The sequence below is a fragment of the Ictalurus punctatus genome, chromosome 12 (genome assembly GCF_001660625.3).
Source record: "Ictalurus punctatus breed USDA103 chromosome 12, Coco_2.0, whole genome shotgun sequence".
Taxonomy (NCBI): Eukaryota; Metazoa; Chordata; class Actinopteri; order Siluriformes; family Ictaluridae; genus Ictalurus; species Ictalurus punctatus.
Window position 1 is genome coordinate 10,210,654 of NC_030427.2, and position 16,879 is coordinate 10,227,532.

The 16,879-nt window shown below is 39.2% G+C and overlaps 1 protein-coding gene across 1 annotated transcript; it reads right to left on the reverse strand.

Moving 5' to 3' along the window:
* Positions 1–1,206: 1,206 nt before the first annotated feature.
* On the reverse strand, positions 1,207–10,342 carry LOC108273129 (caspase-8). Its single transcript, XM_017482161.3, has 6 exons — positions 10,075–10,342; positions 5,222–5,518; positions 5,087–5,112; positions 3,834–3,951; positions 3,138–3,630; positions 1,207–2,718 (listed from the first exon to the last, which is right to left on the reverse strand). The coding sequence occupies exons 2-6, from the start codon at positions 5,514–5,516 to the stop codon at positions 2,589–2,591; spliced, it is 1,062 nt and encodes a 353-aa protein (XP_017337650.1). The 5' UTR covers positions 5,517–5,518; positions 10,075–10,342; the 3' UTR covers positions 1,207–2,588.
* Positions 10,343–16,879: the final 6,537 nt, after the last annotated feature.

Consider the following 16,879-nt stretch of genomic DNA (forward strand, 5'->3'; position numbering starts at 1 on the left):
TTCCAAAAGGTATGTTTGGTGCAAAAAAAACACCCCAAAAAAAAAACACATCACCAAACCCACTATGAAGCATGGTGGTGGCAGCATCATGCTGTGGGCTGCTTTTCTCCAGCCAGAACTGGGGCTTTTATCAAGGTGAAGGGAATCACGAATGGCTACAAATACCAGCCCATTTCAGTGCAAAACCTTCACGTGTCTGATAGAAATCTGAAGATGAAAAGGAATTTCCCCTTTCAGCAGGACATTGCCCCAAAGCATACATCCAAGTCAACAAAGGAATTGTTTAACCAAAAGTTGATCAATGTTTTTGAATGACCTAGCCAGAACCCAGACCTGAATCCAACTAAAATTCTGTGTGGTGACCCGAAGCGTGCTGTGCACAGGAGATGCCCTTACAATAGGATAGATCTAGAATGTTTTTGTAAGAAAGAGTGGGAAAATATCACCAAGTCAGGAAGTGCCACGCCAGTAGACTCTTATCCAAAAAGCCAAAAATCAAAAAGACGCTTCAACAGAGTATTAGTTTAGGGCTGTGCGCACTTACACAACTACAGTAGGTTATTGTAATATCCCCCCCCCCCCTATTTTTCACCTAACTTGTTTTTGTTTTTCAGTTAATTTTTATGTTATAATTTCACAGTGAGGCTGGAAAAAAGTCCTGACATGATTTATCTTAGATCAATTTTTCTGCATCACAAAAAAAACGGCCCTTTCGAACAGATTTAACACTTTTTATATCCACTGTATCCATCAAGAGACTATCAGCTGATTGTTTTGTTGAGGATTTCTTATTTCCAGTCCCCCAGGCACCCCCAAGTACAACGTAGGACTGTGATAGTACAGAGATTACATTTTGGTGGTATGGCATGCGTTCAACACGCTGATGAAAGTGAAACGCGACGGAACGTGGAATTAGCCACTCTTGATGTAAGAGCAATGTAAGAGCAACGCAATGGCAGCTTTGCTTCTCAGTGCAGTATGTTTTCTGCATGTCACTAATGAAAAGTAATACAGTTTATGCATTGTGTTTCACCACTATGATTGCATTCGCTCTGGCACAGATCATTACTTAGCACTGCTAGTTAATGCTATGGCACTCTTTTTTTTTTTTTTGCCTTCTCATACAGAATGCAGTTTGCTCAGGTGTCCAATTCCTGAGAAATTTTCAACTGTTCCAGACTTTTGAAATGTTCTCAGGCCTTCTCCCCCCCATAAATATGGAACGGTAGCTCCCTTTAAACGGTGTTATGAGTCCCTCTAGTGGTCCGATACATGTTCCATTGCAGGTTTGTTTCTCATTTTGTACTGCAGACTGCTTTAAATGCAGATCAAGATACAGTGACTGTTGCAGTATGAAACTATCATTAGAATCAGTTCATACTTTAATGAATAATATACACTGAATATAAATTCACAAAAAGGACTGAATAAAACTCCAGTCATGTAATTCCACCATTTTCACATCTCTTTTTGCGTCAAGCGAACCCATCTGTTGTTTTCAGCCCGTGAGCCTCCATAAAAGCCTGCATAAAACCCCAAATCAAGCAAGCAAACAAATAAATAAATGAAGTAATTTTTTGTGCATTTATGTCCAGAATGTTGCTATATGTTCAAAAATATTCTCTATAATTTTGGTCATCAACATGAAATATTTTAGACCTGAATGTTAATCTTTTTTTTTTTTGCTTATAAGCACATTAGAAGTGACTCTTTTTTTCCCAGGTATAATGTTATGGTGTTAATACATTTAAACATTCCATCTACTTTATTATATAACTGATTTAAATTTTAATGTCAGAATTCACAACATGCCATTTTAAGCAATAAAAACAGGTAGAATTTGTATTTTTGTATATTGTTTATGATTAATCCATAATCACAATCACTGCTATAGACAAAACACGTAATAAAATATACATTTATAAAAATATACAGCGATACAGGACATTATATATACATATAAAAAAAAAAAAGTGCTACATTGGCCAATTCACCATGTGATTAAATATTGAGAAAAAAAAATCCCTTTGGTACGTAAGGTGCAAGCAGTATGTGTTTCTTTTTTGAAGTTCAGAATGCATGATTTCAGAATGCCATAATGTTGATTCATATTGTTGCTGTTTTGAAGCTCATCTGCAATGTCAATTTCCACTACAGCATTAATAAAAACCGATACATGCAGACTACACTCACCGTCCACTTTAACAGGAACACATGTACACCTACACACACACACACACACACACACACACAGGTGTATTGGACATTCCAAGTGGACGGTGAGTGTAGTCTACATGTAGCAGGTTTTTATTAATGCTATAGTGGAAATTCACATTGCAGATGAACTTCAAAATAGCTAAATCATGTATTCTGAATTTCAAAAAAGAAACACGTGCTGCTTGCGCCTTACGTACCAAAGGGATTTTTTTCTCAATATTTAATCACATAGAGAGTTGGCTAATTAACGTGAAATAATTGGCCAAAATGTTAACACCCAACACCAGAAAACCTACATGATGATCAGGACTGATGGAAAATCTAATCAGATGTAACGGAAGACAAAGACTGATCGCAGAAGTCTTTCTAGCTCAGTCCATGGGTAGCACCAGTTTCTTGGTAAGAGTGTAGCGAGGCTCCGGCACCTGCTTGTGACGATTTAACTCTTGGGCGCTCACGCTGCGGTTCACCTTCGTCAGAATTGACAGGATGTCTTCTTTTCTGTTATAACAAAACAAAAAGACTTCCATTCCTATTCGATTTTAACTGGTCACTGCAACATTTATTCTAGTTAGTAAGAAATACCTTATTTAATGGGCAAAAATTTAGTGTAATTCTGTATAAGGAAGCAAGGGCATTCAGTAAACTGGTAAACAAACAGATAATTCCTAACTAGAGTGTGATCTCAAAATCCATCGCATTACGGTTTCTGTTCATTTTATTTACTAGCACTTGTTTTTGACAGACATTTAAAGACATCCCAAAGCAAGTATGATTCTACACATTTTGCAATTCAACAAGTAAATTCTAGTGCTATACGGCAGCGGAAAATATCTTTAATAAAACTTTAAAAGACAAATCATTTCATATTTTGAAAAATTAGAATAAGAAATCCAGGTTTTTCCTCTCCACACACTTACTTGGGGCAGCAATCCTTCAGGTACTTGCACAACTCCTGGATGTAAATGGATCCTTTTGTTGTGTGACGGAAAGTCCTGTAGGACTCCACAGTTGCCATCCCAATCAGGAAGTCTGCTCCAAGAGGGACACGGGTGAGATTGGCTTTTTTAGCATTGTCCTCATTCCCATCATCTTCAAATCCATCTTGCATGAAAACACCCCTCTGCAGATCATTGCCTTGACACGCCTGGATGAAGAAGACTTTGGGCTTGCCCGTGAGCGTCAAGCTTTCGGAAATCAGCTGAGTGAGATCACGGATCGCGACAGATTTGCCGTCAGTCCCTAACACGACACCCTTCTCACCATGTGAGAGAATGCAGCACACGAAGACATCCATTCTGGAGTGGTCCTTCATTGCGAACTCAATCACAGTGTCCTGAATGTGTGAACTTAAAAGATCTCTTCTCTCTTCCACTATGAAATGCATTCTCTCGAAAACTTCAGTAAGTGCATCTAAAAAAAAAAAAACAGTAATAAAGTATGTGAAAGAATCAAAAAAAAGAACTTTTCTAAATTATATGTAAGGAATAAAACGAAGCTATTGGAGCTGAAGTTATAGAAAATTTATCAACACCTTCTGACAGAACCCAGCATTCAGCAGTGCTACAGTATGATTATAAAATCCATTTAGCTAGGTCATAAATGACAAGAAATACCTCTATCTGCGTCCGTCCCTCTCCTATTCGGGAGTCTGGATGTCTCTTCAAATGTGTGGTTGTTAATAATCAGACAGTGTCCTAAAGGCCGCCGGGTCACAGGATAACAGTCATCCACCTTGGGAAACAAATCATTTGTTATAGCCATGTTGTACATTTATAAAATACCTTTAATGTTAAATATTGTCCTATACAGAAGGCGTTCATAGCTGTCGCTCAATCACTGTTTTTTGTTTTTCAAATGCAATATGATATGGATGAGCAGGGAATATGCTGTTGTCATACTAGGGATGTCACGAAAACCGATACTTCAGTACCAAGTCGGTACCAACGTTCTTAAAACGTGACCGTACTTGTTTTTCTGCACTAGTGTTGGAACCGTTTCTAATGGAAGTACCGAGGTTGCAATTCTTCCGGACCTGATGGGGGCAGCAAATACGCGCAAGTGTTTTAGTCGGTGCACAAGTGGTGAAGAAGAAGAGGAACGCCTACAAACACACGGGAAAAACTACAGAAGCTTAGCTTAACAAGTTTAGCTCCGCCTGACTCGTAGAGAGGAAAAGAGAGGAAAGCTAGCATCGGTTTCCGGTGTGTAACCGATGCTATCGTTCATTTCAAACAAAGCGAGGAAACACCTGGAATTTGGCGAAGCCCCTGAAAGATGGCCCTATATTATGTTTGTTTGAGGCAGCCGGCGTTGTTGTCGTGAAACCAGCTAACGTTATGCTCCATGTAATGTTAGCGATAGCCAGTTATTTGTTAACGACGCTGACACAGTGCGATGTTATAAACTACCTCCGAATGGGCCACCATGCACCGCCGCTCAGCCCCGTGTCCTGTCAGCTAAATGTAGCCTCGCGTCACTAATAATTATTCAAATGTTCATGCTTTTAATAAATCTTTCTGGCCTGCCATCATATCAGTGAACTTAAACTAATGCTTGCATTCAGAGTATAAGGGGTGTCTGTGCGCGCGCGTTTAGGAGTGCACCTCCAGTCATTGTCAGACAGTGTTTGATAACTAAAATTACCCCCCCCCGACCCCGCCTCTTTTTGCCAGTATCAGCCAGAGGAGGATGTCCTCCAGGAGAGTTTTTAATTAATTTTTTTTTATTTTATTTTATACCACACCGTGGTATCGACTTTGGTATCGAGTATCGTGTACTTTTGGTGGTATCGGTACCGACTACTAGATTTTTGGTATCGTGACATCCCTACATCATACAGGAAGGTATTTTCAGCATTTTTAATTACCTCACTGGCTGCTTCGACTGGGTTATCTGAAAGGTGAAAAAAAAAACAAGAACATATGTGTCAGCAACTGTTGCTATATTCCAACTCGCAGCTAAAAAAAAAAGTCATCATAGCTTCTAGGTCATGTTTGCGTACCCTGGTTGTGTGATGTAGGTGGGGGGATGAAACATTTCTCCAAGTCAGGGAAATTTTCTTGAATCTCTTCTCGCTGCAAGAGATCCACAAATTTGCAACACGGCGCATCACCTCTGTTCATCACAGTGTCCAGAAGGTCAATGATCATATTCATAGGTGTGTGGTTACTATGCTTAAGATTGATGTAATCAAGATGGGTGATGATTTTATCCTGTTGGACATACTGCAAGATGAAGTTGGGGTTAGCAGACAGGGTTTTGATAAGGAAGACTTTGTTCTCGAGCACAGTCTGCATGCCTGTAAGACAGAATTAGACAGCACACTGAAGTGACTTCTGACATACACATCGCTGTGTAAGAATGTATTCATTGCTTCAAAACCTGTCTGACTGCCTGTAAAAAAGTTTGTTGGTGTCTGTTGGGGCAGTGTGAACATGACAGCTGTGTTTCCCAATGAAAGCCCATGTGCTAGGTGCTTGGTGTGCTAAATCGCTGTTGTGGGTAAAATGGATGAATCAGAAAGAAGAGGGGTTAGTGGATCTACTGAAAACAAATTCCGACCAATGTCAACAGATGCTGACAGGGTTATCACACTGATCTGAAAAAACCCAACAAACGTTTCTTTTGGTAGTTAACACTGCACCGACAGACATCGACAACCACTAACTTTGCCACTACACCCATGCTATTAATAGAACGATAAAAGTGTCTGTATTGGACCCCAAGATTACTATAAAAGTACTTTAGCATGTCATGTAATAAAATAAAGTTTATTAACTTGACAGAATAAGCTTTTTTGTCCACCTGTCGGGTGCAAAAGGAGCTTATATTAAAGCAATGGGGTTAGAATGCATCGTTCAGTGTGTTTACATGGACAACAATAATCCACTATGAACCCGATTAAGACAATATTGTGATTAAGAAACTACCAAGTAAACAGCAATTTTTAATCACCTTAATTTGATTAAGGTCATACTCGAAGTAAACACAAATCGAATTAGGACAGGTGGAGTACTCCTGTTTTAGTCGCATTATGGAAGTGCATTACAGACATGTAAACAACTTAATCACACTAGTAACATCGTGTGGGAGTTTTCACCGCGTTTTTGACAGGACACGATCGCACACGGCAGCGCTCAACCGTTTTATGGCAAACAATAGAGCACGGCTGCGTCCCAAACCGCATACTTGCCTACTACAGGCCTGTAGCAGGCGAAATACATGTATCTCGGCTACTATACAGTAGGTAAGTACGCGGTTTGGGACGCAGCCCACGGCTTCAAGCAGTTGTCTATTATCACGTACAGCACGACAAATAATTAACTGCACTTAAAGCGTTCGTAAAAATTTTAAATAAAAACACCCAAAACTGTATACGGTACCACAACGAAGACCAACTGTATGTCGATACGTGAAATTCTGGAGGGACGTCGGACGGCATGGCGCGGTGACGTAATGACGTGTGCCGTTAATCTAATTATGTTCTATAACATGTAAAACGGGAACATGACAGGAGTATTCTAAAAGCGACTCGTAAACACCTTAATCACATTATTATCTTACTCAGAGTAAGGTCAATAATTAGATTACTGCTGTCCATGTAAACGTAGTCAATGAGCTTTCAGTTCCAAGAGTACAGCACGCACTTGCCTCTCGTAAGTGCAAGAACGCCAGACACAAGAGAGACAACACAGGCTGTGTTACACAACAAAGTCTTTCTGCCATTAAGGCTGTCAAAGGCACAAACACAAATCAAATCCTGATTAATTAAAATCCTCAAACAAATAAAAGCCGCGAGTATTTGTACTATGAATAAAATAAACAACCCCCAATGATTACATCAGGTCAGTTAGCAGTGGTGACAAATGGTGTTTGAACACAGGGGTATGACAACAGGAATAAAAGGCTTTTTTGCTATTTAAAGCCTGGTTCACATGACACTGACAGTCACGTTTAATGTTCGTCCTCCGCTCATAGAAAATGCCGCTGCAGATCAAATCAAGTGCTTCCTAAACTTATAGCCAGTCACCATAGAGTGGCGCAGGGATGACATCATATTGTAATGCCAAAATCCGGAAACGAGTTAGAATTTTAGCCCTTCTGGTTCAATCGTCCCGAGGTCAATGGCTTTTTGATTAAAAGCCTGAAATAAGGTCTGTGGTAAATACAAGCTCAAAATATTTTCACATTTTACTCTAAGACATAAAATACACCAGTAAAACCCCGCTCGTGAGTTTTTAAAGCTTTTACGTGTATTGAAAAAGTGATTGCTAACATGTTGCTAAATGGGACTACAGACATTGTCGGGGACATTAAACGCCATCACGCTGAACAGGAAAAGTCTTTGCAGACAAACTGGTTCAGGTTGCTGTGCACAATTCCCAAAAAAATGCGGATGCAGGTCCATCCACAGAGTAAATCCGTATTATGGATATTAAGCTGTTTATTTCTGGTGATTGTATTCGGTCTTCAAACTTCATAAAAGTTGTGCTCATTTGTGAAAATTATCTTGATGGACAAAACATGTTAGTATTGCAAACAATTTTTTTTGCAATAATCCAAAAGCGTATGTGAAAATCCTATTTGGTTTTTGTCGAAGGAACCGGCGTGATGATAACTTCCAGGTTCCGGTACAAAATGACATCATCCCTGCACCACTATTTTGGGTGATTTGGCTGCGTCTCTCCTCCTGTAAACACTTATTACCTTTTCTGCGTACGCCCGAGTTGTTTTCATTCGGTTGCATATTGTTATATTGGATTGCATATTTTACATTTGGTTGAAGGCATTTTTATTTTTACTCATCCTATATTTTGGATACAATTATATTTATATTTTGGTTCTACGAGATGATGCACTTTAAGGACCGGTGTAATTTGATGCAAAGATTTGTACATTAGCAGGAATGTAGCACAACATGGAGGTGAAAGCAGTGGTCTGTTTATTTAAATGTGAAAGTGCGATAAAAAATATGTTGTCCATAAAATCAATGAATAATCGTGATAAATAATCGTCATCTCAATATTCATTAAAATAATCGTGATTATCATTTTGGCCATAATTGTACAGCCCTACAGGCAGCTAGTTAAATCACTCATGATGTACAGCCACTGATAACGAAGCACGACTGCACACAGGACCTATTTTTCAGATGATGTCTGACTGGGTGGGGATGAATCATGGCAGTGACCTACAAGCAAACGACCAGTAAAATTCACTAGTTACCTCATAATAGTGATGTGTCATTCATGAACGATTCGTTCATTTTGAACGAATCTATAATATGACTCAGGAACAGAGAGTTGTCTCAGTTGTCGCAGAATTTATTTATTTATTTATTTATTTTTTTTTCAGATTTCTTCCATTTTTCTTCTTCTTAAGGCCTCAAAATGATTCGTATATGCACTAGTTGTTATATATCGTATAGTCGTATATACAAGAGTTGTATCATTCATTCATTTGGTATCGACCGCGGATGTGCTGAAACATCCCCACAGATTCTGTACAGGAAACAGAAATGATTAGTTCACGTCTCGAGTCTTTTGGTTCGGATCGTTTGTTCATCACGTCACAGGCCCACTGCATTCAGCCAACGGGGCGGTCACGTGATGAACGAATGACTAGAACCCGAAGACTTGAGAGGTGAACTAATTATTTCTGTTTCCAGGGAACAGACGTGACAAATGTGACGTGACAAAAGAACGCACGACTCGGATCAGGCGGTGAGGTGAACTAACAGACTGCGTAGCCTGAAGACCCAATGCTAAGCTATTAATGAATCATTTCAGTTTATCATAATTCGGCCTTGGCTGCATTAGCCTATAGTTTATTTGATACTCCAAATGTGATCAATGTTTGTGTAAGTACTAGATGTGTTGGAGGATTTAACATGTAACCTTTTAATTATATTCTGCTGAAATGAACGAAAAGACTCGGTAAAATATTCGTTAATTTTGCAGAACGAGATTCACAGATCCGAGTCAGTAAAATGATCCGAACTATTGGTTACCTCATAACGCTTCGGTGGATTAAGGTGCTTGCCCTGCCCGATTTTTTTTTTTTTTTTTACAGTCCAGCCCCGTGGGGAACAAACCCCGCCCCCCAGCCGATTTCATTGGTCTATCAAACAGGCACCTGAGAAGGTCGGTATATCTTCGCGACACCAAAGAATATTTATTAGACAATTATTTAATGACTTTTAATATACACCTCAGAAAAAAAACCCAGAGGTCTGAACCTCCGTGACCTCAATGATGGATACGGCCATGGTGTCACCCACAACCTCTGTCAAGTGTCAGCCTACGACCTTTGCCTGGACCTAATGGCCGTCCACTCTGACTAATAATAATAATAATAATAATAACAATAATAATAATAATAATAATAATAATAATAATAATAATGATGATGATAATAATAATAATAATAATAATAATAATAATAATAATAATAATAATAATCCTTAGGAAAACAATAGGGCCCTAATAAGAAGTCTGAGGAGAGACACCCTGCTGTCTTCACTGCTCCTGGGGTAAAGGTAGAAGAAGAAAAAAAGTAGCCACCTGACGAACAGCTTACATTTATACATTTATTTCTCAGCTTTAGTTTTTTCACTGTATTCGTTAGGTTACTTTGCAGGACCGCCATTACTCATAATGTCATAACATTCTAACGACCACTTAAACAAACCGGAAAAGGTTTAGGTTCACGCGTAATTACACAGCCAAGCACAGTCTTTTTTTCTTGTTTTTTTTTCTTGTTTTTTTTTTTTTTTTAATACTAACTGCACTAATTAAACACTAAAGTCAACTAAATGTTTACTAACTTTACCAAGTAAAAATAACACTAACTCACCTCATCACCTCAGTCGTCGTGAGGAGAGAAAAAACACATCTGTGTTGTCGATAAAACAGACCGGGTGGAAACAGGCTGTCTGGAGATAATATTATATTAACAAAACTATTATTCTTGCATGTTCGTTTAGTTCCTCGGTTCTTTCCGAAAACAAACCCAAAACTAAACACGAAATCCGTGACGACGCTTTCTCTAGCACTTTCAGTTTTGTTTTGCCAAACTATTTAGCTTAGCCTAACTTCCGGTAAAGCTCTAGTCTCTCTTTAGACTGTAACATTTTTTGCAACGCTTCCTTCCTAGGTTGTGATTGTGATTTCACGGAAACCTGCGTCTCTCAATGTAATACAGGTTTGAATACTACTCGCGAGGTTGCCAGACCTCGCAAAATCGAGTTTTAAGGGCCCAGTTTACATTATTTACATAAATGGAATAGAAAATGTGCGTTAAAATGGTGTAGCCCAGAGTTACCTTTGCATCTAAATTAGAATTTATCCAACAATTATATTTAGTAGATATTTATCAGTTTTGTTTCCTGAGTTTGCAGACCTCTCTGGACAAAATGTGGAATTGCAAGCAACACAAAGAACATTCATCTGTTGGGATAACCATTAGCCATTTTCTAATAAGCAGGTGATAATCCTACTGGGGAAAATAACAACAGCAACCTGTATATGTCAATACCTGTATATAAGGTAGTTGACCAGCATGTGGTATGATTTTATTTGTGTTTGATGGTTAAAGCACGGAGAAGGCCTTCTCCATCACAGGCCTCCGGTGAGTTAGTGTGTGTTTGTCTGTGTAATGGGGGATAGGCCTTGCATTGTCTTTTTTTTTTTTTTTTTTTTTTAAACATAATTTATTTTTGTACAAAGAGACATCACACTGTAGAATTCAGTACAATGACACTGATACATTACATACAGTATGTACTACATATGTGTCATTATTTCTTTCAGTTGAATATTGCCAGTCAAGGTTGCTGAAAGGGCAGTGCTAAACATTTGGAAAGCGATAATGTGAAAGTAATAATATGTGAAACATGTGAAAGTAATAATATTCTGCAATTCTGCAGGACTGCTTTGCACACATCAGTTTGCACTTGCAAAATATTGTTACTTTCACATGTTTCACATTATTACTTTCACATTATCACTTTCCAAATGTTTATATATCCTATATATATATATATATATATATATATATATATATATATATATATATATATATATATCCATTCAGAACTAGGATCCCAGTCCCAATACTCACCTCTAGTGAAGACCTTCAACTAAATGGCATGAAAAGTGATTGTGCAGCTGGAATGTTAATTATACAAGGTTGTTGTATATTGGGGAAGAAACTGGGAGCTATGGTATATGCAGAAACTTTGTCATGAGTAGAGTAAGGTATAGAGGGCAATTTACTGTATGTTGTCACAAACATTTCTCTTCAATGGAATTATGGGGCAAACCTGTAACAGCATGACAATGTAATTGTGCACAAAGCAAGCTTTAGCAATGTTGAGGTGAGAGAACTCGAGTGACCTGAACAGAGCCCAGACCTCAGCCCCACTGAACACCTTCAGGATGTGAACCAAGCCTTCTTGCCCAATATCAGTGCCTGACCTCACTAATGCTCTTGTTGATGAATGAACAGAAATTCCCACAGCCACATTCCAAAATCTATCGGAAAGCCTTCCCAGAAGAGCGGAGGCTGTTATAGCAGTAAAGAATGGGATGATGGGATGGTCAGTAAGAATCTATGGCTTACATACATACATACATACATACATACATACATACATACATACATTCAATAAGCATAAAGGTGGGATTTACATTTTAAACACACAAGTTTATCAAAGTCTCTAATAATCGTATTATTTGTGAATACTTTTGGTTGCAGGTGATATGTGACGCTTCCTCATGATGTGCAATTTATTTATGATTTATTTAAGATTTTCATCCTCGGCATGAAAGGCTAACTGCTGCTTCATTTCTGAATAACTCAAATTTACGTCCATTACTGCTGTTCTTTTTCTTAGCTGATTTTAGATTTTCATTGTGTTGTTGCTTCACTGTACTATTTTTATAGTAAGCTGCCTAAAAAGGTCTCATTTGGCCATAGGATAAATAAATCATTCTCCTTCTCGGTACTGACCGTTCACACACGAGCCCTACCTATATCTTCCCAGAATTTTGACTCTGGCTTCACACTTCCTGAATAGCTACTGTTAAAATTTCCATGCACAAATGCATCTTTGACAGATTAAGCCTAAGTGTATTGTGAGCTGCTGTAAGTTTGTATTTGTTCACTTTGGGCAGGTGTGACAGGGGTATCGCTGTTTGAAGTGTTTGAATGTCTACCTGTGCCAAAACTGTTTACTGGAAGCCTTCACACCAAGTTCTGGAGTAATGCAATTAGGTATTGTAGCCAGTGCATTTAGCATTGGATTATACTCAGCAAAACTATAGTAGCATAACTGTAGTAGTTGCTGAAACCTGTGTGACTGAGAGAAAAAAAGAGGTCCAAATTGGGGAGTCTGAAGAAGAGGAGGAGGAAGAGGAACCACACCTTTACAGACAAGAGCTTATTGGAATAGATGCAACCTTAGCCGGGTCTGTTGTAGTGGAGGATTCTGGGACAGATAACTCAGATGATGAAGAAAAAGAGCTTTCTGTCCTAGTGCAGAGACTTCATGGTTCACTCGTATCCACATCAATAGGTAAGTGTACAGGGTCAGTTGCATACTTGAACTGGTTTTCTGCATTGAATTGTCGCTTAATTTTCCAATGTGCTTTTTTTTGTAAAGGAAGACACGTAGTTCACATCAGATAGAGCCACTGTTATAGTCAGCAGGAGGGGTTGGAGATCCAGTGTTTCATCTTGTTACTTCTCTCAAATCAATTGGAAACAGGGGTCAGGAAACAGTGGTCTGCACGACAAAGCCTTTTGCCAGTAAGCAAATTTATTTTCCCAACAACGAAACAGGAACCATTCTCTTTTTCTTTAGAAATTTCAGTGAAAAACAGTGGATTTTGCAGTTCACACAGAAGACTTACATTATCAATAGGGATTTGTTGTCTTTCATCTTTAGTCATTGCCTGTTCTCATGCATCCCATACTAATGGCCCTGTTTTGTGTCTGTGAGATGAGAGACTCCTACTACTGTCAAGCAAGCATGTCTGCTGCTGACAAGGAAGACAAATGCCATTCCTCCCACCAGAGAACAGGGCCAATTATTGTAAATGACTTTGTTGTTATCTGGATTTCAATCTCGCACACAGACAGTTGAATGTTATTCTTTGTACTGATGCTTTTGTGAAAATGATAAGGCTGTTAAAAATCGTCTTTGTGTGAAAACACCAAACGCAGTATTTGGGTATTAGTATTTAGTATTTGAGGCTTGTAATATTAGTGCTGCCAAGCTGCTTCTTCTTTGTTGGAAGCCATGTTGGTTGCCCAACACCCAATCCCTGACACACGCATGGGTCAATTGCATACATTTTTAAGCATTCTTAAGTGTTCTGTTTATATAACTCAGGGGTCATCCATTCCAGTCCTGATGGGTCAGAGTCCAGCAGAGAAATACCTTATTCAATTTCCATCCATCTTCTACGGCTTACTCCTTTTCAGGGTCACGGGGAACCTGGAGCCTATCCCAGGGAGCATCGGGCATAAGGCAGGGTACAATCCATCGCAGGGCACCATCACATACACACTCACCCATTCATACACTACAGACACTTTAGACATGCCAATCAACCTACCATCAGGGGAGGAAACCGGAGTACCCGGAGGAAACCCCTACAGCACGGGGAGAACATGCAAACTCCGCACACACAGGGCCCTGGTGGGACTTGAACCCCGGACCTTGGAGGTGTGAGGCGAACAGGCGAACATGCTAACCACTAAGCCATCGTGCGCCCCCTTTTTCAATTTAATTTAATAAAACTGTTAATTACTGAGTTCAGTTGTGTTCAAGTGAAAAGAAATCTGTGATCTGTAGTTGACATCAGCCCTTCGGGAATTTTTTAATTTCACCGCTTGTGATCTTTTTGCATGATTGTCATATGCATAAAGAAACTGAAAAATGTATTTAAACCCTACATATGGTATTTTTTGTTTTTAATGCTATTACGTAAGTGCTGTAGCTGTTCATTGTTTATTTTGTTCTTAAGTTAATAATGCTGTGATTTTGGCAGTACTGGAAGTGAGTCAAGTTGATAAATATTTTTAAAAGATTTTAAAAATTTTAATGTTTACATATTTTTACCCATTCTCAAACACTCTAGCACTTCTTGTCTATATACAGTACAAAAAAGCACTAATTAACCAGCACTGCAAATTGTACATGCTTGTTGATTTTCTTTCACTTTATTCTTTTTTTAAGTTTGTGCTTCATTCTGACTGGTTATGTGATATTTTTTGTAAAATTTGTATTCACTTTATTCTTCTGTCCATGTTTCCATGGGGAAATGATGTAAATTTTAAGTATTAAGGAGATGAACAATGACATCAGGTGCAGTAAGTCAGTGGAGAAAACCCTTGAAAACCCAAAATGAACAGATAGTCAGAAGCTGAGGTTCTTTTTTTAAACATTCGTTTTAAATAGAGGTAATTAAAGAGACCAACATGTCCAAGCATATAAAAGACTATTATAGCAATTGACTGTTAGTATAATTTCTCTATTGTACTGATCCATAGGGTCTGTGCGACATTTAATTTTTGCATAGTAAGTAAAAGTAGTCTGTTTTTCCTTTGACATGTTTTTTTAATCACATGTATAATATCACTCTATTTGAGTTAGGATCTTGGTCCAAAATGACTAATTTGATGCAATACAAACAAAATCCAATAGATGATGCTGTAGCCTGCAATACGGTATATTACGGTATATTCGGTCAGAATTAGAATGGGCTCAGCAATATCTAATTCACTTTATTTTTATGCTCTCTTCCCCTGCATATATATATATATATATATATATATATATATATATATATATATATATATATATATATATATATATATATATATATATATATACAGTATCTCACAAAAGTGAGTACACCCCTCACATTTTTGTAAATATTTGATTATGTCTTTTCATGTGACAATACTGAAGAAATGACACTTTGCTACAATGTAAAGTAGTGAGTGTACAGCTTGTGTAACAGTGTAAATTTGCTGTCCCCTCAAAATAACTCAATAACTCAACACACAGACATTAATGTCTAAACCGCTGGCAACAAAAGTGAGTACACCCCTAAGTGAAAATGTCCAAATTGTGCCCAAAGTGTCAATATTTTGTGTGGCCACCATTATTTTCCAGCACTGCCTTAACCCTCTTGGGCATGGAGTTCACCAGAGCTTCACAGGTTGCCACTGGAGTCCTCTTCCACTCCTCCATGACGACATCACGGAGCTGGTGGATGTTAGAGACCTTGTGCTCCTCCACCTTCCGTTTGAGGATGCCCCACAGATGCTCAATAGGGTTTAGGTCTGGAGACATGCTTGGCCAGTCCATCATCTTCACCCTAAGTTTCTTCAGCAAGGCAGGGGTCGTCTTGGAGGTGTGTTTGGGGTCGTTATCATGCTGGAATACTGCACAGTGGCCCAGTCTCCGAAGGGAGGGGATCATGCTCTGCTTCAGTATGTCACAGTACATGTTGGCATTCATGGTTCCCTCAATGAGCTGTAGCTCCTGAGTGCCGGCAGCACTCATGCAGCCCCAGACCATGACACTCCCACCACCATGCTTGACTGTAGGCAAGACACACTTGTCTTTGTACTCCTCACCTGGTTGCTGCCACATACACTTGACACCATCTGAACCAAATAACTTTATCTTGGTCTCATCAGAACACAGGACATGGTTCCAGTAATCCATGTCCTTCGTCTGCTTGTCTTCAGCAAACTGTTTGCGGGCTTTCTTTCTTGTGCATCATCTTTCGAAGAGGCTTCCTTCTGGGACGACAGCCATGCAGACCAATTTGATGCAGTGTGCGGCGTATGGTCTGAGCACTGACAGGCTGACCCCCCACCCCTTCAACCTCTGCAGCAATGCTGGCAGCACTCATACGACTATTTCCCAAACACAACCTCTGGATATGACACTGAGCACGTGCACTCAACTTCTTTGGTGGACCATGGCGAGGCCTGTTCTGAGTGGAACCTGTCCTGTTAAACCGCTGTATGGTCTTGGCCACCGTGCTGCAGCTCAGTGTCAGGGTCTTGGCAATCTTCTTGTAGCCTAGGCCATCTTTATGTAGAGCAACAATTCTTTTTTTCAGATCCTCAGAGAGTTCTTTGCCATGAGGTGCCATGTTGAACTTCCAGTGATCAGTATGAGGGAGTGTGAGAGCGATGACACCAAATTTAACACACCTGCTCCCCATTCACACATGAGACCTTGTAACACTAACAAGTCACGTGACACCGGGGAGGGAAAATGGCTAATTGGGCCCAGTTTGGACATTTTCACGTAGGGGTGTATTCACTTTTGTTGCCAGCGGTTTAGACATTAATGGCTGTGTGTTGAGTTATTTTGAGGTTACAGCAAATTTACACTGTTACACAAGCTGTACACTCACTACTTTACATTGTAGCAACGTGTCATTTCTTCAGTGTTGTCACATGAATAACAGAACGGCTGAGGCTTCAGTGGACACAGGCCCACCAAATTTAGACAGTTGAAGACTGGAAAATGCAGCCTGGTCTGATGAATCCACACAGCATTGGCTCCCAATCAAATATCGCATTGATTAGAAAATACTACTATTGACCTATAAAGCACTGAATGGTC

What these genes read in the sequence shown, in the direction of transcription:
- LOC108273129 (XM_017482161.3), bottom strand. Translation starts at nt 5,516, where the DNA reads ATGCAGACTGTGCTCGAGAACAAAGTCTTCCTTATCAAAACCCTGTCT. An exon ending in ACCTACATCACACAACCAGG is followed by an intron (nt 5,113 to 5,221) that starts GTACGCAAACAT and finishes TTCACCTTTCAG; the next exon opens with ATAACCCAGTCGAAGCAGCC. An exon ending in CTGAAGGATTGCTGCCCCAA is followed by an intron (nt 2,719 to 3,137) that starts GTAAGTGTGTGG and finishes TTGTTATAACAG; the next exon opens with AAAAGAAGACATCCTGTCAA.